General features: G+C 38.5%; 1 protein-coding gene across 1 annotated transcript; it reads left to right on the top strand.

Annotated features, from left to right (window-relative positions):
* Positions 1-373: 373 nt before the first annotated feature.
* LOC130840951 (schlafen family member 11-like) lies at positions 374-26949 on the top strand. Its single transcript, XM_057717016.1, has 5 exons — positions 374-413; positions 16320-17383; positions 18293-18421; positions 24840-25563; positions 25864-26949. The coding sequence occupies exons 2-5, from the start codon at positions 16321-16323 to the stop codon at positions 26675-26677; spliced, it is 2730 nt and encodes a 909-aa protein (XP_057572999.1). The 5' UTR covers positions 374-413; position 16320; the 3' UTR covers positions 26678-26949.

The following is a 26949-nucleotide window of genomic DNA, read 5'->3' as shown; positions in this document are numbered from 1 at the left end:
GAGGCTCTTTTGTTTTTGAGATTTTGGTTGATTTCATAACTGACCATTTGGGTTTGCTGGACTTTTTTTGTTTGTTTTGTCTTTTTGGCCACGCTAGGCAGCTTGTGGGATCTTCATTTCCCAATCAGGCATTGAACCCAAGCCCTTGGCCGTGAAACTGCTGAATCTTAGTTACTGGACTGCTAGGGAAATCCCCCTGGGTCACTGTTTTATGCTTTTTTTTTTTTCCCCTTCCCTCGCGTTAAATTCCCGCCCTTAATGTTTCAAGTTCACCAATAGGGACCCAGCCAAACTCTAAGCCCCCATCCTCCACTTCAGAGAAACCGGAACCCCAGGCCAGTGTGCCCTCTTTTTCTCTCTACCTGCAACCTCCGCTGTGTGGCCCCAGGTCTGCTGTGTAATTTCCAAATCCTGTAAGTAATAACCCTTTCTTTTTTTCAAACGTTTCTGATGATTATTGCTGAAGGGTGTCTCGCAATCATAATATGAACCGGAAAGGCCAGTTCAACCACACTAGTTATTAACAGACTGAGACGGGCACAAAACACCAGTTCATGACATTCCTTTTTTTTTTTTTATTTTTTTATTTTATTGCCTGTGTTGGGTCTTTTTTGCTGTGTGTGGGCTTTCCTTAGTTGCAGTGAGTGGGGGCTACTCTTTGTTGTGGTGCATGGGCTCCTCATTGCCGTGGCTTCTCTTGTTGCAGAGCACGGGCTCTAGGCGAGTGGGCTTCAGTAACTGCAGCACATGGGCTCAGTAGTTGTGGCTCACGGGCTCTAAAGTGCAGGCTCAATAGTTGTGGCGCACGGGCTTAGTTGCTCCGCGGCATGTGGGACCTTCCTGGAGCAGGGATCAAACCCGTGTCCCCTGCATTGGCAGGCGGATTCTTAACCACTGCGCCACCTAGGAAGCCCTGGTCCATAACATCTTAAACTCAGTTCCCTCTAGAGCACACCTTTTCTCAACATCAAAAATGATTGTTGTCTATAGTGTAACAATTTTTGCAATCTCTAAGAATGGCTATCCAAAAGAAACCAAAAAAAAAAAAAACGCTCCAGGGGACTGTGATCTGTGTAGCCTATAGAGAGAAGTTGCAAAGTAGTAAGCAGAAGCAACTTACTCAAAACAACACTAACAGTATTAGCAGTCAAATCAATAACAGGAAATCCGGTAGCAATTTCAGCCAGCATCAACTGCAGCTGCTGGGCTTTAGAGGCTACCAGGAAAATTAAGTGAGAAAGTTAGTGAGATTCACTGCTTAACTCTGTGTCTGGCTCTAGGACTTTATTTTCCGTATTGCATTAAACATTTCTCCAGTAACACAGGCATACTGTACAAAATAATAATTCCTCCCTCTTTCTCCATCTTCCTTTCCAATTCTACTCCCCAGGGTGAAATCCTTAATAATAGTTTGATGTGTATCCAAAAAGGTTTTTCCATAGCATTGTTCTCCAAGAAGTTTAAAGTTTCAAGCCAGAACTAACTCACTTTTCACCTACTTATTAAAAGGATAAATTTCTATTGATAGACAGGCAACAGTCAGATTTTTTTTTCCCTTGAGGCTGGAAAGGCAGGCATTAAGATGCAAGTGCTTTCTAATTAGTTTTCTGAGAAATCGAAACCTAAAAGACAGAAGCACATTTAGCTTTGGTTTCAGATAATCAAAAGTATAAAAAGGCAGGGACATTCTAGCTTCCCTTTTTATTATTTTTTTTATTTTTTGGGGGGTACACCAAGTTCAATCATCTGTTTTTATACACATTTCCCCGTATTCTAGCTTCCTTTTTAAGGAAATAAACACTCTGCATTTCTCCTGGGCTTGATTTTGTAAGATGCAGACACCCGAACAGGTCAGGACTCAGTTTACTCTTCAGCACCCTGACCCTGAGGAATCTTCTAAAAGACTACCTGGAGAGACCTGAGCCATGCCTGTTCAACAGAAAAAATGGGCTGAAAGAAAGACCACAGAACCATAAAATAAAAATCCAGCCTATGGCTAGAGACCCTTTCAGATATATCTACTTTAGACAAGAGAGGCCGAGGTGGACATTTTTCTTAAGTGAAATAGTGAGGAGAACTGGCCTTTAGATAGAACTCACCTTCTAGCTGAGGCCAGGGATGCAGAATGCAAGATTCCAGCCAGACAACCTGACAGAGGTCTGAAACAGATAGTGAGGTAGTGGGGTGGAGGGTGGACTGACCAACGAACTATCCGGAAACAAACTTTCAGATGGGACAGGGACGAGCTACAGCCTTGGCGGTAAAGGGTGACTGTCAGGATTCTTTGTCAGGTACCCAACTGGTTGATCTCCATGTAAAGGGTTTTCTTGTTTTTCATAATGCATACACTTTCATTTTCAGGAAATAAAATATATTGACTGGGAAGCTCTGAGCTAGTTGGATTTTTCAGGTTATTTTTTGCAAGTGTGTCAAAAATTCATTCAGTTGTTTTATTTACCAACATTTATTAAAAGCACTGGAAAGTAATTAACCCAACTTTAACAAGTTGCTTCTTCTAATCTTTTTGGAGATAGGGCACAAATGAATGTAGTTACAAATAATTCAGCAAGTGGATGGTTGAGAAATATTTGCTGCTCTATAATAGGAAAAAAATCATCTATAATAAGAGATATTTATTTTACTAGACACAGGTAACACCTACAGATATTCTGGGTATTTTGTAGAAATCAACTGCCATACTCTTTTTACAACATAGATATGCTTTTATTACTGCAGCTATAGATGTAAGATGATTTTTTAGACCCAAATTAAATGAGAATAAACTACCGTAGACTATACTTACAGCACGGAGTTGGGGGAAAGAAATAAGTCAGAGGAGGTCATCTAATCCTTTGCAGGCCATAACTTCTCTGGTTTGAGACTTCATCTGTGAGATACAAGATAGCATGATGCCTGGGGCAGATAGAGCCAGGTCTGAGGCTGTGGGTCCCCTCTGTAGAAGATCTGTTTGTATGTTTGCGGATTGCAATTTCCTTGGTCCCCAGGGGCTCATAACCCTTCACCATTCCATCTTCCCCTTGGACCCACATGCAGAAGCTCTGCTTCCCTTCTCAGACTACCATTTACAAACCTGCGCACGGGCGTGCGCGTGCGCGCACACCCACCCACACCCACACACACCCAAACCCAAGAGACGCCTGGGGATGATGAAGCGGAAAGAGGTGAAACCAAAGCCCTGGTGGGAGGAGGCGCAGGTGCAGGGCCGGGCAAGAGTGTGTAAGCGCAGGGTGTGTGTGTGTGTCTGTGTGTGTGTGTGAGAGAGAGAGAGAGGGGAGCGCAGGAGAGCGGGACTCTAGGGTGTGTGTTAATTGTCCCCGTGACTTTTTTTTTTTTTTTACTAATTAACAGTTTTTCTTGTATAATTTTGTATTCTGGACTAAACCCAATTTGTGTGTGTTTGTGTGTGTATGTGTTTAATGATAGCAATAATAATAAAGTACAAAGAACAAATCTAAAAAACTCTTCTTTTGTTATCACCAGTTTTTGTTACTCCATTACCGCAAATTGACAACGGTTGGCATCTTGCCGTAGTTACTTCAATTTTTTAAAATATTCAATAAGTAAAATATTGTAGATAAATTTGAAGTTCTCTTTGCCTTTTATCTCATTTCATTTTTTTCTCCTTTTCTCAGAAGCAATCAACATTCTGAGTTTACTGTATATCTTTTATACTATTTTTGACACACACTGTTTTACATACACACATCCAGGAATAACACTAACTTTGCTGTGTGTGCATTTTTAGCTTTTTTAAATGGTATAATTTTATATGTATATTTCTGCAACTTGGCTTTTTAACTCTACATTTTGTTTCTATCTATGTCATTGTGTGTGTTTTAGTTTATTCTCCTAAAGTGGCTCACAATATTCCTTTCAGCAAATATTACCACATTTTCTTTCCTTATTCCATTATTGATGGACAGTTACACTATTTCCAAAATTTAGTGTTACAAACAGTGCTAAACTGACTCCCCTTATCCTTGCCACATCGTTTATCCGTTCATCTGTTGAAAAACATCTCGGTTGCTTCCAAATTTGGGTAACTATGAGCAAAGCTACCGTAAACATCCATGTGCAGGTTTTTGTGGACATAGGTATTTAACTCTTTTGGGTAAATACCAAGGAACAAAATTGCTGGGTCATATGGTAACAATATGTTTAATTTTGCAAGAAGCAACTAAACTGTCTTCCAAAGTGGCTGTACCATTTTTCATTCCCTCCAGTAATGAATAAGAGTTCCTGTTGCTCCACATCCTCACCAAATTTTGGTGTCCTAAGTGTTTTGGAGTTTAGCCATTTTAATAGGTATGTTGTGGTAGCTCACTGTTGTTTTAACTTGCAATTCCCTGATGACATATGATGTGGACATCTTTTCACATATTCCTTTGCCATCTGTGTATCTTTTTTTTCTTTCTTTTTTCTTTTTTTGGTCGCAAGCAAGACTTGCAGGATCTTAGTTCCCCCACCAGGGATCGAACCTGGGCCCACAGCAGTGAAAGCAGAGTCCTAACCACTGGACAACCAGGGAGTTCCCCCACCTGTATATCTTCTTTGGTGAGGTGTTTGTTCAGATATTTTACCCATTTAAAAAATTGGGTTGTTTTATTGTTGAGTTTTAAGTGTTTCCTGTATATTTGGATATCAAACCTTTATTAGATATGTTTTAAAGAAACTTTCTTCCAGCTGTGGCTTACCTTATCATTTTCTTAACAATGTCTTTTGCAGAGAAGAAATTTATAATTCTTTTTAAATTTAATTATTTATTTATTTATTTATTGGCTGTGTTGGGTCTTCACTGCTGCACACGGGCTTTCTCTAATTGCGGCAAGTGGAGGCTAGGCACATGGGCTTCAGTAGTTGCGGCACGTGGGCTCAATAGTTGTGGCACACGGGCTTAGTTGCTCCGTGGCATGTGGGATCTTCCTGGAGCAGGGATTGAACCTGTGTCCCCTGCATTGGCAGGCGGATTCTTAACCACTGCGCCACCTACGAAGCCCCAGAAGTTTATAATTTTTTGTTTGTTTTTTTGGCACACAGGCTTAGTTGCTCCGTGGCATGTGGGATCTTCCTGGAGCAGGGATCGAACCTGTGTCCCCTGCATTGGCAGGCGAATTCTTAACCACTGCGCCACCTAGGAAGCCCAGAAGTTTATAATTTTAATGAAGTCCAATTTATCAATTGTTTTTTATGGATCATGCTTTTGGAGTTGTATCTAAAAAGTCACTAATTACCAAACCCAAGGTCACCTAGATTGCCTCCCATGTTATCTTCTAGAAGTTTTATGGGTTTGCATTTTACATTTGGGTCTATTATCCATTTGAGTTAATTTTTATGAAAGGTATACGTCTGTATCCAGATTCGTAGTTCTGCATGTAGATGTCCAGTTTTTTCTGCACCATTTGTTAAAAGGACTATCCTTTATCCATTGAATTGCCTTTTCCCCTTTGTCAAAGATCAGTTGAGTATATTTGTGTGAGTCTATTTCTGGGCTCTCTTATGTTTTCCACTGATCTATTTCATGGACATCATCCTGTCTTTATCACTACAACTTTATAGTAAGTCTTGAAGCTAATTTTGTCAGTCTTCTGCCTTTGTTCTTCTCTTTCAATATCATGTTGGCTATTCTGGGTCTTTTGCTCTTCCGGGTCTTTTGCTTTTCCATGTAAACCTTAGAATCAGTTTGTTCTTCACAAAATAATTGCTGGGATTTTGATTTGGATTGCATTGAATCTATAGATAAAATTGGGAAGAACTGATTTCTTGCCGATATTGAATCTTCTTATCCATGCACGTGGACTATCTTTCTATTTCTTTAGATCTCCTTTGACTTCTTTCAATAGAGTTTTGTCATTTTCCTCACCTAGAACTTGTATATGCCTTGTTAGATTTATACCTAAGTATGTCATTTCTTTTTTTTTATTACTGTTGTTGTTCTAATGTAAATGACACTGTTTTAAATTTCAAATTCCAATTGTTCATTGCTGGTATATAAAAAAGCAATTGACTTTTATATACTAATCTTGTATTCTGCAACCTTGCTGTAATTGCTAATTAGTTCCAAGGGGTTTTTGTTTGTTTGTTTTTTCATTCTTTGAAATTTTCTACAGAGATAATCGTGTCATCTGTGAACAAAGACAGCTGTACTTTTCCCTTCCCAATCTATATACCTCATTTCCTTTTCTTATCTTAATGCATTAACTAGAACTTCCAGTACTATGTTGAATAAGAGTGGTGAGAGGGGATATCCTTGCCTTGTTCCTGATCTTAGTGGGAAAGCATCTAGTTTCTCACCATTAAGTATGATGTTAGCTATAGATTTTTAAATAAATCTTCTTTATTAAGTTGAGGAAGTTTCCCTCTAGTCCTAGTTTGCTGAATTTTAGAGTTCTTTATATACTGTAGATTTGGGATTTGGGATATTTGCCATACATGTGATTTGCAAATATATTCTCCCAGTCTGTAGCTTGTCTTTTCATTTCCTTAACAGGATGTTTTGCAGAGCAAAAGTTTTAAATTTTTGATGAAGTCCAATTTAATGATTTTTTTTTCTTTTATGGATTATGCTTTGGGTATCCTCTAAGAGCTATTTATCAAGCCCTAGGTCCAGAAGAGTTTCCCCTGTGTATAAGAATTTTATCGTTTTACATTTAAATTTATGATTTATTATGAGCTGTTTTTTTATATAAGGTGTAAGGTGTGAGGTTTGGGTCAAGGTTCTTTTTTTTCTTTCTTTGCCTATGGATAACCAATTGTTCCAACACCATTCGTTGAAGAGATTATCCAATCTCTGCTGAACTGTTTTTGCAGCTTTGTAAAAAGTCAGTTTACAGTACTTGCATGGGGCAATTTTTGGGTTCTCTGTTTTGTTCCATGAATCTATGTGTCGTTCCTCTGCCAATCCACACTGTCTAGATTACTATAGCTATATAGTAAGTCTTAATATCAGTTAGAAGGATTCCTTCCACTTTATTTTTTTTTCAAAATGGTGTTAACTAATTTAGTTCCTGTGCCTTTCTGTAAATACTTTAGAATAATTTTGTCTGTATGTTCAAAAAAACCTTGCTGAGATTTTGATAGAAATTGTGTTAAACATATATATCAATTGGGGGAGAAATGACATATTCACTATGTTGAGTGTTTCAATCTATGAACACAGTTGTGTCTCTTCATTTATTTAGATCTTCCTTGATTTCCTTTTTAGCATTTTGGAGTTTTCAATAATAGTCTTACACTTGTTTTGTTAGAGTTATGCCTAAGGGTTTTTTTAAAAAAATAATTGTGATATTATAATTTTAATTTTGTTTTCCACACGTTCATTGTTTATAGAAATACAATCGTATATAGAAATACAATTACTTTTTAATATGTTGATCTTATATGCTGAGACCCTGCTAACTCATTTATTAGTTGTAGGAGTTTTGTTTAATAGATTCCTTGGGATTTTCTAGGTTTATCATTATATCATGTGTAAACAGAGACACTTTTACCTTCCATTTATGCTTGTTTTATGTTTTAAACATTGTATGGCATTTTTTGTCAGAAGAAATTAAAATTTTTTCATTTAGGTAAGCTCGGTTTCCATTATGGTTTATAATTTTTCTGTCTTGTTTAAGATCCCTCTCTTTCCTGGGTCTAAAAGATGTTTTTAATGAGTGAAGTGTTCTTCTGGCAACATTTTGTATACAATTTTTGCCTGCTTATTCTTAGAAATTGACCCATATTTTTCTTGGATTTTGTTGTCAAATGTGTTTTATAAAATGACTGCTAGAGCCAGTACCAGGGAGATTATGCTGCAAAGAGTCATGAAAACCTTCCTGTCCTCTGACCCTCCCACTCTTGGGAGGTCTAATAATTCAAGAAAATAGTTTGCGTAATTATTAAGAGTCTAGGTTTTGATTAGGAGCTCTAGGTATCAGTGATCTATCACTTAGATATCACTGACTCTAAAGTATTACCCCTGTGATTCTGAGCATGTTCCCCAATCTCAGTTTCTTCATTAAATAAAATGAAGATAGAGACTTCCCTGGTGGTTCAGTGGTTAAGACTCCACACTCCCAATGCAGGGGGCCTGGGTTCTATCCCTGGTCAGGGAGCAGATCCCACATGCCACAACTAAAAAAAATAGATCCTGCATGCTGCAACTAAGACCTGGCACAGCCAAATAAATAAATAAATATTTTAAAAATAAAATAAAATGAATATAATAGTATTTGTGAGGAGGGAATGACATTATAAACGTATAGTGTTGGGTACAGTGCCTGGCTCGATTAAGTAAGCTATTTCAGCCTACAGGAAAAGTGCAAACATAATCCTTCCCAGTTTTTATCTGGGTTTGACTTATCTGGTCTTCTTACATAAAAATTCTTGATCTTGATAGGGATTTTCACCTATGGCCACTCAGAGTTTGGCATATATCCTGGTTCTCTCTCCACATATGGTTCTTACTTCTCTCTTTCACTGTTTGGCTCACCTATCTTTTTATTTTTTTAAGCTCTTTATAATTGCTTTACACTGTTGTGCCAGTTTCTGCTGTACAACAAAGTGAATCAGCTGTATTTATACATACATCCCCCTATCCCTTCCCTCCCCAGACTCCTTCCCACCCTCCCTATCCCAGCCCTCTAAGTCATCATCAATCATTGAGTTGATCTCCCTGTGTTATGCAGCAGCTTCCCACTAGCTATCTATTTTACATTTGGTAGTGAATATATGCCAATGCTACTCTCTCACTTCGTCCCAGCTTCCCCGCCCCCTCCCCCCATGCCCTCAAGTCTGTTCTCTTCATCTGCATCTTTATTCTTGCCCTGCCACTGGGTTCATCTAGCTATCTTTTAAAATATATATATATATCTTTAAAAATATACATATATCTTTTTAAATATATATATTTAATATATATCTATCTATCTTTTAAAATATACATTTTTTAAGCACTTTTTTGTTGTTGTTGTTGTTGTTGTTGTTGCTGCACCGTGCGCACAGGATCTTAGTTCCCCAACCAGGGATCGAACTTGTGCCTCCTGCATTGGGAGCTCGGAGTCTTAACCACTGGACCTCCAGGGAAGTCTCATTAGGTTCACAGCAAAATTGAGAGGAAAGTACAGAGATTTCCCATATACCCCTGGCCCCCACACCAGCATCGTCTCTCCCATCATCAACACCCCCCCAACACAGTGGTGTATTTGTTACAATTGATGAACCTACACTGAAATATCCTAATCATCCAAAGTCCATACTTTACTTTATGGTTCACTCTTGATGGTGTACATTCTATGGTTTGCACAACTATATAATGACATGACATGCATCTACAATAATACTATCATACAGAGTTTTTTCACTGCCTTAAAAATCCTCTGTGCTCCACCTATTCATCTTTCCTTTCCCAAACCCCTGGCACCACTGATCTTTTCACTGTCTTCACAGTTTTGCCTTTTCTAGAAGGTCATATAGTTAGAATCATACAGTATGTCATTTCACATTGTCTTCTTTCACTTGGTAATATGCATTTAAATTTCCTCTTGTCTTTCCTGGCTTGATGACTCATTTCTTTTTCTTTTCTTTTTTTCTGGCTGCGCTGGGTCTTCATTGCAGCTCTCAGGCTTCTCTCTAGTTGTGGCACGTGGGCTTAGCTGCCCCGTGACATGTGGGATCTTAGTTTCCCACCAGGGATTGAACCCACATCCCCTGCATTGGAAGGCAGATTCTTAACCACTGGACCACCAGGGAAGTCCTGGCTCATTTCTTTTTACCGTAGATAATATACTGTTGTCTGGATGTACCACAGTTTATTTATCCATTCACCTACTGAAGGATGCTGACTGTATGGGCAATTATGAATAAAGCTGCTATAAACATCTGTATACAGGGTTTTGTGTTGTTGCTGTTTTACTCTAGGTCTAGAAGCAGTTTCTCATAAACTTAAACAGCTCAAGTAATGGACTTGAGTTCCCAACAAATACCAGATCCTTCAATTTATTTCTAAATATCTCTCAACTCTGTCTACTTCTCTTTATCTCCACAGTCACTGACAGTTTACATCACCATCTTTTCTCATTGGACTATTGAAATAGCATCCCCAAAGTTCTCTTCCACAACTCCTCTAGTCTCCTCTGATCCATTCTCCACGCTGCAGCAAGAAAGAATTTTGTAAAAAAAAAAAAATTGTACATCTGATGCTATGCCTTCCTGCTTAAAATCCTCCAATGGCTTCCCATTACTTTTAGGATAAAGTCCAAATCCTTAAAAGGGCCCAACGAACAATGCACAACCTGACCTCTGATCACCTTTCCAGCCTCATTTCCTGCCTCTCTGTTCCTCCATCTCAGTGCTTCAGACAGTCAGTCAGTCCTTTGAATCTGACATACTCCTTCCTACTTCTCTCTGGAAAGTGTTTTCCATCCTTCTTCACCTAATCAACTCTTCACCTCATTTACATTCTTCAGATCATAGTTCAAAATATTACTTCTTCTAGAAAGCCTTCTCTGAACCAATCCCCCTTCTGACTGCCAGAAAAGGACAGTTTCCATTCTAAGCATCCCTCGCATTCTGAATTTTTATCTCACTTATTTAGCAGTGAGCGTCTTTAAACAGTAAGCTCCCCTAAACAGTGAGCTCCTTGAGAGCAGGGACCACGTTTGTTTTGCTCACCACTGTCTACTCTGCATTTATCACAGTGCTTGGCAAATAACAGATGTCCACTAAATATTTGCTAAGTACATGCAGTATTATTTATTATTAAGAATTGGGAGCAATTCAAATGTTTAACAATTGAGAAATGTCCAATTCATTAATATGAATCTACTTGATGAAAAGTTTCATTACCTTTGAAACATACAATTATAAACCCCAAAGGTGGGCTTCCTAGGTGGCGCAGTGGTTGAGAATCCGCCTGCCAATGCAGGGAACACGGGTTTGATCCCTGCTCCAGGAAGATCCCACATGCCACAGGGCAGCTAACTAAGCCCATGTGCCACAACTACTGAACCTATGCTCTTAAAAAAAAAGAAAAAAAAAACCCCAAAGGTTTATAGAAGTGTTAATGATAAAAGCAGTTTGCAAAACTCAGTTGATTCAATGCTTACAATTTGCTAAAACAAACACTGATATTTTTAAGATCGTAAGTGATAAGGGAGAAATAGGTGAAAGTTATTGTTTGTCATAATGTTGTTCATGAAATATATGACAAGAATACTGAATTTTGTAGCATGCGATATTTTTTCATGTGTCAAACACTGCATATTTAATAATGTAGAAATTATATTATTTTGAAGTTTAAAAAAGTTCTCCAGTAAACCCAATGGAGCCAGGTGCTTTAAAATTTTCTTTGTTAACTATCCTGATGTTTTACTCTGTTATTGGTTGATCTGAGTTCTCAATTTTTAAATCAAACTAATTTTGCTTTTCTGCTTATTTAAAAAGAAATCTTCCAGCAGTCTCCCATTTTCTGATTTTCTTTTAGGTCTTAAAGGGAGAAGAAAAGATTAGGAATTCCCAAGCTTTCTATGCCAAATAAAATAATGCAGGCTTATTAGATATAGAAAGTAGTTGCTGATATAAAAATATTTATCCAACAAAATGAATTAGCATGCAATAGTTGCAAGTGTCCATATGAATAAACGTGAAACCTTTGAAGTCCAGGTGTCTGAATTAGCACCTTGCATAAATAATCTGACAAGGACACCTTAAAGTTTAGGAAATATAGAACAAGATAGTTATAAAATTTGAAACAAGGAACATATCAGACAAATGAGTACAATTGTGAATGACCTGGCCTTCTAATAATTTAGCTCAGAATCCTGTTTCCTCGTCACACCTGCATCAACAACTCTTTTATTTGTCCAGAGCTCTTTTTTATTTTTTAAAATTTATTTATTTTTTATTGGCTGCATTGGGTCTTCTTGCTGCACATGGCTTTCTGTACGTGTGGAGAGTGGGGGCTACTCTTCATTGCAGTGCACGGGCTTCTTATTGTAGTGGCTTCTTTTGTTGTGGAGCACGGACTCTAGGTGTGTGGGCTTCAGTAGTTGTGGCACATGGGCTCAGTAGTTGTGGCTCGCAGGCTCTAGAGTGCAGGCTTAGTAGTTGTGGTGCACATGCTCTGTGGCATGTGGGATCTTCCCGGACCAGGGCTCGAATCCGTGTCCCCTGCATTGGCAGGCAGATTCTTAACCACTGTGCCACCAGGGAAGCCCCCAGAGCTGTTTTTAAATAATAAAAATGCTAGGAGCTTGGGATTAACATACACACACTACTATATATAAAATAATCAACAAGGACCTACTGTATAGCACAGGAAACTCTACTCAATATTCTTGTAATAACCTATAGGAGAAAAGAATCTGGAAAAGAATGAATATATGTATATGTATAACTGAATCGCTTTGCTATACACCTGAAAATAACACAACATTGTAAATCAACTATACTCCAATAAAAAAATAAGTAAATAAATAATAAGGATGCTAGTGGCTTGTCTAAAAAACAAAACCCAAACAAGCAGAAAGCAAAACAAACAAAAACAAAACTCTCAATGTTGTTAATCAAATAATCGCTTTTTAATTTTCCACCTTGCTTCTGCCCTTCCATCTATTTTTCCTGCTATTTTGTGTTCCTTTGTGATCTGGTTCTTTTTCTATGTTCTTTAAATGTTGATGCAAATCACTCTATTTAAAATTTTCTCTCTTACCAATATAGGCATCTAGGGCTATGGGTTTTTCTCCACATATTGTTTAAGCCATATCATGGTAATTTGATGGACCCTAAACCATAAATCTCCAGCAGTCAGATTCTTTGTGTCTCTCACAGCAGTTAGTGAGCCCATGGTGAACACTCACTAAAAAAATTAATAAATGCAATGTTTTCATGCCATGCTTCAGTATATAATCAAGCAAAAGAGAAAAATGACTGTGTAGGTCACAACACAACCCTAAGAGTCTTCTTTTTTTTGTTTTAATTGGCTGTGTTGAGTCTTCGGTGCTGCGCGGGGGGCTTTCTCTAGTTGCGGTGCTCGGGCTTCTCTTGTTGCAGAGCACAGGCTCTAGGAGTGCGGGCTTCAGTAATTGCAGCACATGGGCTCAGTAGTTGTGGCTTATGGGCTCTAGAGCACAGGCTCAGTAGTTGTGACACATGGGCTTAGTTGCTCTATGGCATGTGGGATCTTCCCGGGACCAGGGATCAAACTCGTATCCCCTGCATTGGCAGGTGGATTCTTAACCACTGCGCCATCAGGGAAGCCCCCCTAAGAGTCTTAAGGTCTCTTTCCTCACTATGGTACTGTTGAGTTTTATTTATTTGCTCAATCACTCCCAAATACAAGGGGTTTTTTTTGACATCATAAAGTCTTAGAATCCACTGATCCTTCTTTTTCCCCATTTCTCAGATCCACCCTCTGCCCTGGCCATCTTCATTTTCCACTCCATCCACCTAAGAATGCACAGTCCAAAAATTCAATCACTTTTTTGCTAACAATCTAAATTCATATGCCCTACTCCCCTTTAAAAAATTTTGGAGGCAAAAGTTTTCTTTTTTATGTCATGAATAATTTCAAACTTACGGAAAAATATAGACAGCGATGTGATGAACACAAATATGTCCACCACCCAGTTAACAGATGAAGTCAATTTTATTTTTTTCATTTTTTTTTTACAATAAACTGCATATATTTAAAGTGTACAATTTGATGTTTTTCTTATTAGAATAGATGAAGTCAATTTTAAAACTTACGGAAACTTTTCAAATATGCACAAAAGTAGAGAGAAGGAGAGAAAAGGAGCGTGAATCTCCATTTATCATGTACCCACCTTCAATAATCATTGATCTTTTGCCAATAAATGGTACCACTAACCATCCAGTTGCCCAAGCCAAAAACCCACTTACTAAATTTTAATCCTTTCTCCTGATCTCTATCTGGTCAATACAGAGCCATCTTAAGTTTATTTTCTAAATGTCTCTCAGATATCCCCACATCTCTTCATTCCCATGGCCCCTACTGTGGGCCAAGCTACCGTCATCTCTCACTCGGATGACTGCAAAACTCTCCCTACTGGTTTGCTCCTCTCTAATTAGTTCTCCACCTGTAATTAATAATGTGCCCCCCGCTCTTAATAATTTATCATGCAGTAAAATTAACTTTTTGTAAGTTAACTGCACAGCAGTTCTCTGAGTTTTACATGAATAGATGCATATAATTACAACCACGATCAGGATACAGAACAGTTTCATCACCCCACAAACTCCTTTGTGTTAGCCCTTTGTAGTCACACCCTCTCCTCCCCATAACCCTTGGCAACCATGGATCTGTTATTCATCAGTAATGTGTCTTTTAAATTGTCTTTGTGTCCATGTCACTCCCTTCCTTAATGTCCTTCTTTGGCTTTCCACTGTTGTAAGCAGCAGCCCTTTTCTAACTCTCAAGTCTCCTCCCACCACTTATCTCCCATCCTGTCACTCTTTTTTTTTTTTTTAACCTCAGTGTAAACTTTATTTTTTAAAAAATTATTTTATTGAAGTATAGTTGACTTACAATGTTGTGTTAATTTCCACTGTACAGCAAAGTGATTCGGTTATATTTTACATATGTATATACATTCTTTTTCATATTCTTTTCCATTACGGTTTATCACAGGATACTGAATATAGTTCCCTGTGCTATACAGTAGGACCTTGTTGTTCATCCATTCTATATATAGTAGTTTGCATCTACTAATCCCAAACTCCCAATCCATCCCTTCCCCACCCCCTCCCCCTTGGCAACTGCAAGTGTGTTCTCTATGTCTGAGTCGGTTTCTGTTTCATAGGTAAATTCATTTGTGTAATATTTTAGATTCCACGTATAAGTGATATCACATGGTATTTTCCCTCTGTCTGACTTATTTCACTTAGTATGATAACCTCTAGGTCCATTCATGTTGCTGCAAATGGTATTATTTCATTCTTTTTTATGGCTGAGTAGTATTTCATTGTATATATGTACCACATTGTCTTTTTTTTTTTAATATTTATTTATTTATTTATTTGGCTGTGCAGGGTCTTAGTTGCAGCATGTGGGATCTTTAGTTGCAGCATGCGTTCAGTTGTGGTGTGCGGGATCTAGTTCCCTGACCAGGGATCTAACCCGGGCCCCCGCATTGGGAGTGCAGAGTCTTAACCACTGGACTGCCAGGGAAGTCCCAGCCTGTACCACATCTTCTTTATCCATTCATCTGTTGATGGACACTTAGGTTGTTTTCATATCTCAGCTATTGTAAATAGTGCTCCAATGAACACTGGGGTACACGTCTTTTTGAATTATAGTTTTCTCTGGATATATGCCCAGGAGTGGGATTGCAGGATCATATGGAAATTCTATTTTTACTTTTTTGAGGAACCTCCATACTGTTCTCCATAGTGGCTGCACCAATTTACATTCCCACCAACAGTGTAGGTCCTCTGTCACTCTTAAGGTCTGGCCAGACTGAACATCTCTCTACCACTCCAATACACTATTCCCTTTGCTGATTTCAGGCCTTCCTACATACTTTTCACTCTGATTGTAATGTAATAACTTCTCCTAACCTCAGATTCCTTCACATAGTGAATTCAGATCTTAACTTAAATGCCCTCTCCTCCAGGAAGACTTCCCTATTCATAATAGGTTGATTGTTGCCGTTTGGTGTTTCTGCTTTCTGAGTATGGATCACTTATTGTATTACTGCAGTTGTAATACTGCAGTTACTTTATTCAACCAAGTTTCCTTCCAGACTGTAAGCTCTGAGAGTCAGGGCTATGCTTATTTTTTTTTTTCTTGTGTAACTTCTCTGAGTTTATTATATAAATTTATTTATTTATTTTATTTATTGGCTGCATTGGGTCTTCTTTGCTGCGAGCAGGGGCTACTCTTCATTGTGGTGTGTGTGCTCCTCATTGCCGTGGCTTCTCTTGTTGTGGAGCACGGGCCCTAGGCACGTGGGCTTCAATAGTTGTGGCACATGGGCTCAGTAGTTGTGGCTCATGGGCTCTAGACCACAGGCTCAATAGCTGTGGCACATGGGCTTAGTTGCTCCACAGCATGTGGAATCTTCCCAGAGCAGGGCTTGAATCCGTGTCCCCTGCATTGGCAGGCGGATTCTTAACCACTGCGCCACCTAGGAAGTCCCAGGGCTATGCTTACTTTTTATTTACCATTTAATCTCCAGCACCCAGTGCTTAGCAAGAACTCAGTAAATATTTTTTTAAAAATTAATAAATGCATTTTTCTGTACTATGCAATCTACTTCTGCATCAACATGAGATATGTGTTTTAATGGTTTCAATTGCAGAATGAACATGGAGGAACATAATTCATCTTTGGTGGTAGAATCACGTTACCCAGACTTGGTCATCAATGTAGGAAAAGTAACTCTTGGTGAAAGAAACAGACATAAGCTGCAGAAAGTTCAGAAAGAGCAAGAGAAGGCGAAAGTTATAAAGGCTGCGTGTGCTTTATTAAACTCAGGAGGAGGAGTGATTCAGTTGGAAATGGCAAACAATGATGAGCATCCGGTGGAGATGGGAATGGATTTAGAAGATTCTTTGAGGAAACTTATTCTGTATTCAAATTTTGAGGCTTTCTTCAAGACTAAGCAACAAGGGAGGTGTTGTTACATTTTTGTTAAGTCTTGGAGCAGTGATGTTTTCCCCGAAGACAGTTCCTTTAACCCTCGCATTTGCAGCCTGAGTTCTTCGTTGTATTATAGATCTGGCACTTCTGTGTTTCCCATGGATTCAAGAGAGGCCTTCAGTTTCCTGAAAACCAAGAAAATAAATGCAAAAAGCTCAGGGAAAGAACCTTTTGGTAAAATTACCAAGATTATATGTCAAGACCTCCATGAATCGGATCCTACTTACGTAATTTTCCAAAAAGACTGGCTTGAGTATGGTGAAATTGTGCCTTTTCCTGAGTCTCAATTCATAGAGTTTAAGCAGTTCTCTACAAAACACATTCAAGAATATGTGAAAAACATAATTCCAGTGTACATTCCTGCATTTGCAAACACTGAAGGAGGCTATCTTTTTATTGGAGTGCATGATAAGAGTAAGAAAGTTCTGGGATGTCCTAAAGAAAATGTTGACCGTGATTCTTTGAAAAAGAAAATAGAAAATACAATATACAAATTACCTTGTGTCCACTTTTGCCAATCTCAATGCCAGATAGATTTCACAGTTAAAATCTTGGATGTATTAGCCAGGGGAGAGCTATATGGCTATGCTTGTGTGATCGGAGTGAAGCCATTCTGCGGTGCACTTTTCTCAGAAGCTCCCAGTTCCTGGATGGTGAAGGACAAGGATATTTGCAAACTGACAACTCAGAAATGGGTAGGCATGATGATGGACACAGATCCAGGTAAGATGGAGAAAACTCCCTCCCTGTCCTTTCTACCTCTTTGGAACCTCCAGATTAAACAGGTTTCCCTGTTTCCTATGACTCTGAACTTCTCACACACACTAAACTCTGTGTTTTTTTAATTTTCAAGTATCCTACTTTCATAGATGAGAAAATTTTGGGGGGTGATGAGAAGTCCAAATCAAGCATCTTATAATAGGCAATTTCCCACATCAGATGAAAAGAAAGTTGTTTGGGGATGATTGCTTTGCAGTGGTGTATTGGAACTGGCTCTTACTGGCTCCAGAGTCATTTATTAAATTTTGGGGAATGTTGTAAGCCAGTTGCTAAACAGTCATCATTAAGAATTGAGTTATACCAACTTACAGTTCAATCAATTGTATTTAAAACAGATTAGTAAATACAAAACCTAATGATTTACCACATTTTAAGATTATCTATGTGTGAGGTTATTTACATCTATTGTATCTGTATGATGGAAATACTATAAAATGGTGTTACGGTGCATGTCTTCCCAGCTCTGCATTTAGTGACACCACATTGGTAGCTTAAAATTGTCCTTGGTGGGAATATTTACTCCACAGATACATGCATATAGATAAGTGTACTGAAAGAATGTGCTATATACCATAAAAGGAATACAAACAAAATGCTATCCAGATACAGAGTGTGAAGACTTATAATGAATGGGAAACACACTCAGACTTCCCAATAACATCTCTTTTATGATGGATTTGGCAACTTTCATATGCAATAAAGGCACCTGTCCACACAGGGTGAATGGGGTGTTATCTTGCCATTATGTCATACCTAGACAGTCATATAATAACCCACTCATAAGGTCTTTTTTCAGTGGTGAAGAGATAAACTAACGAGTCAGAATAACATGAATTTCCTTTCTTTGTTAAGATTTTACATGGTTGGACAAGGACTTTGAATCTCAGCTGAGTTTGTCTAGCGGGCCTCCTCTTAGCAGACCAGTGTACTCCAAGAAAGGCCTGGAACATAAGAAGGATCTCCAGCAATTCTTATTTCCAGGTAGTAACAATGGTTTGCCTACTTGACACCAGCTAGTTTCTGTGTTAGGATAAGGGGAGCTAAACTGTTGTGTTTTTTATTTAAGGTCTTGAAAGTACACTCTGCAAAACCTATGTGTACAAGCATATTGATGATTAGTAGTTCTGAAGTGAACCGTCACTGACCTCCTTAGCTGAGACAGGACCACATATAGAATCCAGGAACACTGTTGCCCTTAAAGACCTTTCGGCCTTGTAGTTCTCAAATACAACTGATCATCAATATTTCTGGTTATTTTAAAAAGTACAGATATCTGGTTCCCCACTCCAGACTTCATAAACTAGAATATCTGAAGGTAGCACCTTATAACGTGCTTTTTTTCAAGCTACTCACAGGATTCTGACACTCATCCATATTGGAAACTTTTTATCTAGTTGAACTAGAGGCATACATTGCACTAGGAGCAAAAAATTGCCCTCCTCTGCCGAATTTTCCACAGGAGTGCTGGTTATGAATATGAAACAAGAATAAAGATTTATATCAAGATGGAACATACAACAAATAAAATGAAGAGCAATTACAACATCCATGAACATGTTTTGGGTTTAGGAGAAACAATCACGTAACAGAGCAAAATCATGTTTCAGAATCAAGGACAGTGCCTGTTCTCTGGTCTCATCCTTTGCGCCCAACATGTTAGGCTTTACCTATGAGTCCATTTCTGTCCTCTTCCTACACTTCTGGAGAGGAAAAATCACTTGATCAACTCTATGCAGTAAATCAATGGCTTATCTGGCACTAGAATCTGATACATAAACATCCTATATATGTGTAAATGTCTATCGAGGACCATTAAGGTAATAGATAATAACAGTTAAGATTTTATTTTTCACCTTATTTAATTGAGGTCTTTGCATTCATTTGCATATCAAATTTATATTTTAAAAACTGTCCACAACAAACAGTATTATATCCAAGAGTAAACATAAGCATTGGTAATTATTCTCTAAATTCAGTAAACTCTGTTTTAGTAAAGCTTATTACCATGGAATAAATTATATCTTAAAACAAAATACTGGGCTTTATACTGATAGAGTGATAACCTACTATTCTGGTATAAAAAAATCAAATTTCCAGGAATTGTACCAAACATTCAAAGAATAAACACTTCCAACACTATTTAAATTGTTCCAGAGCCACAGAAAAAGAATGAAAATTTCCAGGTTATTTTTTAAATGGGAGTAACAGTAATTGCAAAACTTGACAGAGATAGCATGAAAAAGGAAAGCTCTGACTAATCTTACTTATGAATGAAGATGCAAAGACAGAACTCCAGGAACAAAAGGATGTATCATCATTGAGAGCTACTATAATCCATAATTTCTATATATTTATACAGAAGAACTTTATGATTGTCTCCTAATATACTGAAAAAGCATTTGAAAGGCATTAACATACACTTTAATTTTTTAAAGACAATAAAATAGGAACCCATAGATACTTCTTTAACATTATACTTATATGTCCACATCTATCAATATCCCCCAAAGACCATTATGTTAATTGGGAGATATTAGAGGCATTCTATTAAATTTGGGAACAAAATCATCATGTGCACTACAACTTTTGTGCAACATTAATTAGCCAGTGCAATTAGGTAAGAGAAAGAAATCAGAGGGATAAAAATTGAAGAAGATAGGATTATATTCAAGAGAATCTAATGAAAAACTACTATAAACAATAAAAGAATTCAGATTGAATAGAAATAATTTTATTAGTAGTATTATATGAAGTGTATGTCAAAATTAACATGCAAAATTCAGTATTCTAATATGTTCAATAGCAAAGAAAATACCCAATTTTCAACAGCAACCAAAAGTTAAAATAGCTAAGAAAAAATTTTACGTAATACTGAAGGACACCGAAAAAGAATAAGATAGAAACACGTCATGTTCTTGAAAGGGAGAGAGCTGTCAGTTTTCTCTAGGTTATTTTATAAACTTAATGAGATATCAATTAAAAAAACAAGAGATTAACTTAATCTAGACAAGTTTATTCTAAAGTTCCAGTGGAAAAATAAGCAAGAAGAGCCAGGAAATGGGCTTCCTAGGTGGCGCAGTGGTTATGAATCGGCCTGCCAATGCAGGGGACACGGGTTTGATCCCTGCTCCAGGAAGATCCCACATGCCGCAGAGCAACTAAGCCTGTGCGCCATAACTATTGAGCCTGCGCTTTAGAGCCCGTGAGCCACAACTATTGAGCCCATGTGCTGCAACTACTGAAGCCTATGTACCTAGAGCCCGTGCTCCGCAACAAAAGAAGCCACAGCAATGAGGAGCCCGTGCACCACAACAAAGAGTAGCCCCCACTCACCGCAACAAAAAGAAAGCTCACGCACAGCCAAAAAGACCCAACACAGCCAATAAAATAAATAAATAAATAAATAAATTTATTAAAAAAAAAAAAAAAAGAAGAGCCAGGAAATAAAAACCTGAAAAAGAAGAGCAAAAAGAAGGGCTATCCAGATATTTAATCACTATAAATCCTCAAATAAAAATAGAGTTGTATTGGCATAATTAGACCAACGGTACAGAATAGAAGGTCTGGAAATAGATGCAAACACATATCAGAATTTAGTTTGTGATGGAATTGGCCTCTCAAGTAAGTGGAGAAGAATGGATGTTCCCATAAAGGGATATTGGGATAACTGGGTGGCAATTTATTTTTAAAAAGATGGATTCACGCTTTATGACATATACCAACACCAAAGGGGGAATGTGGGGGTGGGATAGGATGAATTGGGAGATTGAGATTGCCATATATACATCACTAATAAGAAAAAAAGTATCAAACTGTACACTTTAAATATATGCAGTTCATTGTATGTCAATTATATCTCAATAAAAGTTCTTAAAAAAAAGATGGATTCACGCTTTATGACATATACCAACATAAGGGCTAAATCGATCAAGAATTTAAAAAAAAATAAAGCCATAAGTGTTCTAGAAGAAAACATTTGTAAATGCCTTTATACTTTTGGCATGAGGATTAGAAAAATCAAGATTCAAAATCCAGAAGCCATGAAAGTAAACTGATATATATGATTACATTAAAAGATAAGCATTGTGCATGAGTAAAGCAACTAAGTACAAAGTTAAAGGGCCATTGACCAACTAGGAAAAATATCTGCAACTCATGTTACAAACAAAGGGCCAGCGTCTCTAATATACCAACATAAACAGCTTCCAGAACTTGGTAAGGATAAAGAACTGCTTAACAGAAAAATCAACAAAGACAATTCAGAGGAAATAAAATTCAAATGGCTTTCAAACATTTGAAAAGATGCTTAATATTAATCAATATAAGAGATATGCAAATTAAAACAAGCAATCATTTTTATCTATTGGATTGTAAAAAATAGAAAAAATCTGACTATCTTTTATATGCTACACTGTGGGGAAACAAACTTTCTGGCAGCAGTGCATATCAGTACATCTCCACTGGAAGACAATCTGGCAATATCTATCAGAATTACAAATGCATTTACCCTTTTACCCAGTAATCCCACTGCTGGGACTTTATTCTTTATATATACCTGCATGCATACAAAATGTACAGTTACTCATTGTAATATTCTCGTAATAGCAAAAGGTTGGGGGAAACACCCAAGAACCCATTAATAGGGACATATGTCACATCCATAAGATGGCATGTTAGACAACTGTGGAAGAAAAAATAAGGAAGTTATGTGTGTAGTGATATAGAAAGATCACAGACACATACTGCTGGGTGAAAAGCTGTAAGGGCTGAACAGTTTGTTACCTATTGTGTAAGAAAAGGGGAAATATTTGCTTGTATTTGCACAAAGAAGTTTTGGAAGAATAGGTGAGAAGCTAAAAAAAAATAGTCTGTGTTAGCAGAGTTGGATGGGGTTGTGAATGGAGGAAATGGAGCAAAATAGGAGTAGGAATATTTTGGTATTTGGATTTTGGGAATGTAGTACCTAATTAAAACTATTTTTTAAAGCAAATTTCATTTTTAGAGTCTGCTATTATTAGATTCTGAGCTCTTACAATGTTAAATAATCAGTTTGCTTTTTGTTTTGCAATTGGACTCCAAATACTAAGAATAGGGATGTCTTCATTACATTAACTATTACTATTGATTGCCAGTAGTTTAGCTTCAGATTAAACAATGTAAATATTCCTTTTGAAAGAAATGCAGTGACTGTCTGAAAAAGAAATTTTGTCTATACCTGGAGTTATGCGTACTAGAGAAAGTCAGGGGTTGGAGTAGTAAATCAGATTCAACCAGGCCCTAGTGACCTTCATCCTGGTGTCCTAAACTGTTAGGAGCCCTCACCTGATTTCCTGTAGCTGGAAAACCATCAGTTTGGACACTTCAGTGTTCTGTTTCTAAAGATTTCCCTAGATCACCAACTGTATAGCACAGGGAACTCTGCTCAATATTATGTAACAAACTAAATGGGAAAAGATTTTGAAAAAGAATAGATACATGTATATGTATAACTGAATCACTTTGCTGTACACCTGAAACTAACACAACATTGTTAGGCAAATGTGATAACCATTACACTACGGAAACCAGAAACTGCCCTAACACAACATTGTTAATTAACTATACTCCAATAAAAAATATTAAAAAAAGAAACCAACACATACACACACACAGAAAAAGATTTCCCTAGGTCCATGGATACAAAGTTCTGTGCGTAGTATGCCTAGTAAGGATACAAAGTTCTCTGGGAATCCTGAGGAGAGAATAGACCTGGGAGTTCTGGAAGCAATGAGAGGAATTTATCAGGTGACAAAAATAGAGGAGGGCATTCAAGTCTCAGGGCACACCTACAAAAAGGCACAGAGGCCTCAGGTCACATGGAGAGTGGTAACTACTCTGGTACACATGGAGTTGTTGACATTTATTGACACCTAGTCTGGCCCCATAACTGGTTAAGTGCCAAATGGAATATCAAAGAAATTAAAGGGACACTCTTGTCTTCACATAACTTCCTTAGGAAGCATGTCCCATTATATAATTAAAGAAAAATAAGACCTATTTGACGATAAAGCAAAACATGTTTGCTATGAACATCAAATGCTTTAGTGACATTCTCCATTTAGCAGGCAGGGGTAGTCTGTGCAGCTTTCAGGGCCGTGCAGTAGAGTAGAGACAACAGAGGGTCTGGTGTCTGAGACACCACTGTGTCCAAACGTGGGCTCTGCCATTTCCCAGTGGTGTGACCATAGGCAAGGCACTTGACCTGTTTGAGTTCCCATTTACTCATATGAAAAAGAGAACAGCAAATATATCTGCCTTGCAGAATTGTGAGAACCAAAGATGTGTGTAAACTCCCTGGTACAATCAACCAATGTTGTGTTTTCTTATTTTATACTTCCTTTGGTTTCTAAAGCTCCATTTTAAATATATCCTTATATTACCCTACTCCATCCATCCAAAGATGCATGTTTCTCCCCGCCTTTTACCATCTCCAAAATCTGGATGTGTCTCATAATAGATTCCATCTCCTGCTCACCATCATCCAGGTTGCAGGCAAAATCAAGCCGTGCAAACACCTGGTACAAGTGAGAAAGCACCACCACAGGGAACATAAACAACTACCAGTGAAATACGGGTAATTTCACTGGAAATTAACACTACAGATCCAGCTTCTGGCATGTGATCTGACACCACCACAACAGGATGACAACAATCTCTTCAAGTTTAAAACCCTACAGTGCAAGTTTATTCTCATGTCACAATACTGTTTCTTACGCCCTCATGACAAAGGGAAGACTCTTGTGATGGATGCAGTCTTACATAGATCTGTGAGTGAGTGATGCTTCAGGAGAGCTATCTCAGAGTCTAAGCTCAGGATCTCCCAGTGCAGGGCTACACGGAGGTCCCTGCTAGTAAAGTTTTCATAGCTCCCTCTTCTCCACAGATATTTAATGAGCACCTTCTTCCTGGGAGGGCTTCTTCTACCTCCATCAATAGGGACCGTTCAGGGACATTTTGAGATTCAGGTGCTTTAAGGGTAAAAAGGGAAAGAGAACTAACATTTCTCAAGCAGCTACAACGAGCAGATACTTTATGCTATTTCATTTATTCCTCACCGTAAGAAATGTGCTATTTTTGTAAACCTGGATTCTTCTTTGTTTTACATGGGAGGGAACAGAGTCTCAGAGAGGTTAAGGAATTTTCCCAAGGCCGTAAGTGTGCCAGAGTTTTCAAGGCTTCTTTTTCCTTCACTATAATATAATAATATTGGCAAAAGAATGTATACAAAAAGATATAATTTATCATAATTAATAAGATTAATTATAATTAAGAATAAGTATAGTAATTTTGATTAATTACAATTAATCATAAAAATAAATGTGATTTTTGCCACTAAATTTATAATTCTTTCCATATCTAGTGTCACCAGGATGTCTGAAATATACTCCCAAATCCCTCTGGAGGGAGCTGTCCTCACAGAATGAAGGTTTGGAGGAATTAATAAATAAGCAAATATACCCATTTTCCCAGGGGATTTTAATCCTTTCTAGAAGCTGGGCTGTGGACCTGAACTTGGAAGAGAAGCAAGGAGTCATCTGTGATGCCTTGCTGATACCTTGGAACTGCCCCCCCATTCTCTACACCATTCTCAGGGAGCAGGATGCAGATGAGCAGTCCTATTGCACCCGCACTGCCTTCACTCTGAAGCAGAAGCTGGTGAACATGGGGGGCTACGCTGGAAATCTGTGTGTCATGACCAAGGTCCTTCACCTGAGTCCTGAGAGCAATGCAGAGTCCTCGGAGGGTTCCAGCTCCCTGATTGATTACCCCAGGTCCTATTACCTCGCAAACACTCAGCAAATGGAAGCTTTGCTGCAGTCCCTCGTGATTGTCTTGCTTGGCTTCAGATCCTTCTTGAGTGACCAGCTCGGCTGTGAGGTTTTAAATCTGCTCACAGCCAAGCAGTATGAGATCTTCTCAAAAAACCTCCGCAAGAACAAAGAATTGTTTATCCATGGCTTACCTGGCTCAGGGAAGACAATCATGGCCATGAAGATCATGGAAAAGATCAGAAATACGTTTCACTGTGAGGCAAATGAAATTCTCTACATTTGTGAGAACCAGCCTCTGAGGAATTTTATCAGGTAAGCAGCTGGATTTTTTTTTTTTTTTGGCCATGCCGCACGGCTTATGAGGATTGAACCCAGGGCCACCGCAGCCAAAGCCCCGAGTCCCAACCACTGGACGGCCGGGGACCTTATTGTCAGCAAAGAGGTTCAGTCAGAATTCACTCCACATCCCTCTCAACCTCAATCACCTTATTCCTTGAGAGTAAGATGGTAAAATGATCTGTGACAATACGGTGTTCGTAGGAGTATGATAGTGTAGTTTTCCTCCTTTACTGACTCAGAGAAAACCTGAATGTGTCTTTTTAATTTTTACAGTGACAAAAATATCTGCCATGCAGTGACCCGGAAAACCTTCATGAAAAATGACTTCAAAGAGATTCAACACATCATCATCGATGAAGCTCAGAATTTCCGCAGTGAAGATGGGGAGTGGTATGGCAAGGCGAAAACCATCACTCAGAGAGATAAGGATTGCCCAGGACTTCTCTGGATCTTTCTAGACTACTTTCAGACCAACCACATGGAGTGCAGCGGCCTCCCCGCTCTCTCAGCCCAGTATCCAAGAGAAGAGCTCACCAGAGTGGTCCGCAACGCAGATCAAATAGCCAAATACTTACAACGTGTATTGCAGGAGGTCAGAAAAAATCCTCCACCTAACATCCCCCCTGGGTCCCTGCAGATGCTTCTTGAAGCTGAATGGGCTCAGGGTGTTCAGGGAACCTTAAATATTAAGAAAAACTTGACTCTGAATGAAATAGTGACACATGTGGCAGACACTTGCAAGCTTCTCTTTGCAAGGGGCTATTCCCCCAAGGATGTCGCTGTACTTGTCAGCACCGCAAGGGATGTGGAGCATTACAAGCAGGAGCTCTTGAGAACAATGAGGAAGAAAATGACAGGGAAGTTCATCACCGACGCGAGTGACATGTCGGGTGACTGCATTGTGTTGGACAGTGTCCGAAGATTCTCAGGCCTGGAAAGGAACATCATTTTTGGTATCCATCCGAAGACAGCTGAGCCAGCTATCTTACACAACATCCTTGTCTGCCTGGCATCCAGAGCAAATCAACAGCTCCACATTCTGTGGCACTGTGAGGTTCAGGAAAAATTCCAAACCAAAATGAGATGAAGCAATTGCTATGTAAATGTCCATAGGTGACAATCTGCTTGGTTTTTGGTCTTTTCCTTTCATAGTTCAGCTAGAGATTTGAGCAGGGCTGACATACAGAATTTGGAACTTCCCCTCTCTGGCTGTCTCCTTTCAGGGATTCCTCCCCTAACTCCTCCCAGCAGCTGTTGTTCCAAATTCTGTCCCAGATTCTTCCAGCCAGAATGATAGTGGTTTTTTAAAGGAGCTTTAACTACTCTACACAGCACAGACTATGACCCACCCTGTGGTTA

The sequence above is a fragment of the Hippopotamus amphibius genome, chromosome 17 (assembly GCF_030028045.1).
Source record: "Hippopotamus amphibius kiboko isolate mHipAmp2 chromosome 17, mHipAmp2.hap2, whole genome shotgun sequence".
Taxonomy (NCBI): Eukaryota; Metazoa; Chordata; class Mammalia; order Artiodactyla; family Hippopotamidae; genus Hippopotamus; species Hippopotamus amphibius.
The sequence above is the reverse complement of the archived record's forward strand: the minus strand, read 5'-3'. Positions and strand labels throughout refer to the sequence as shown.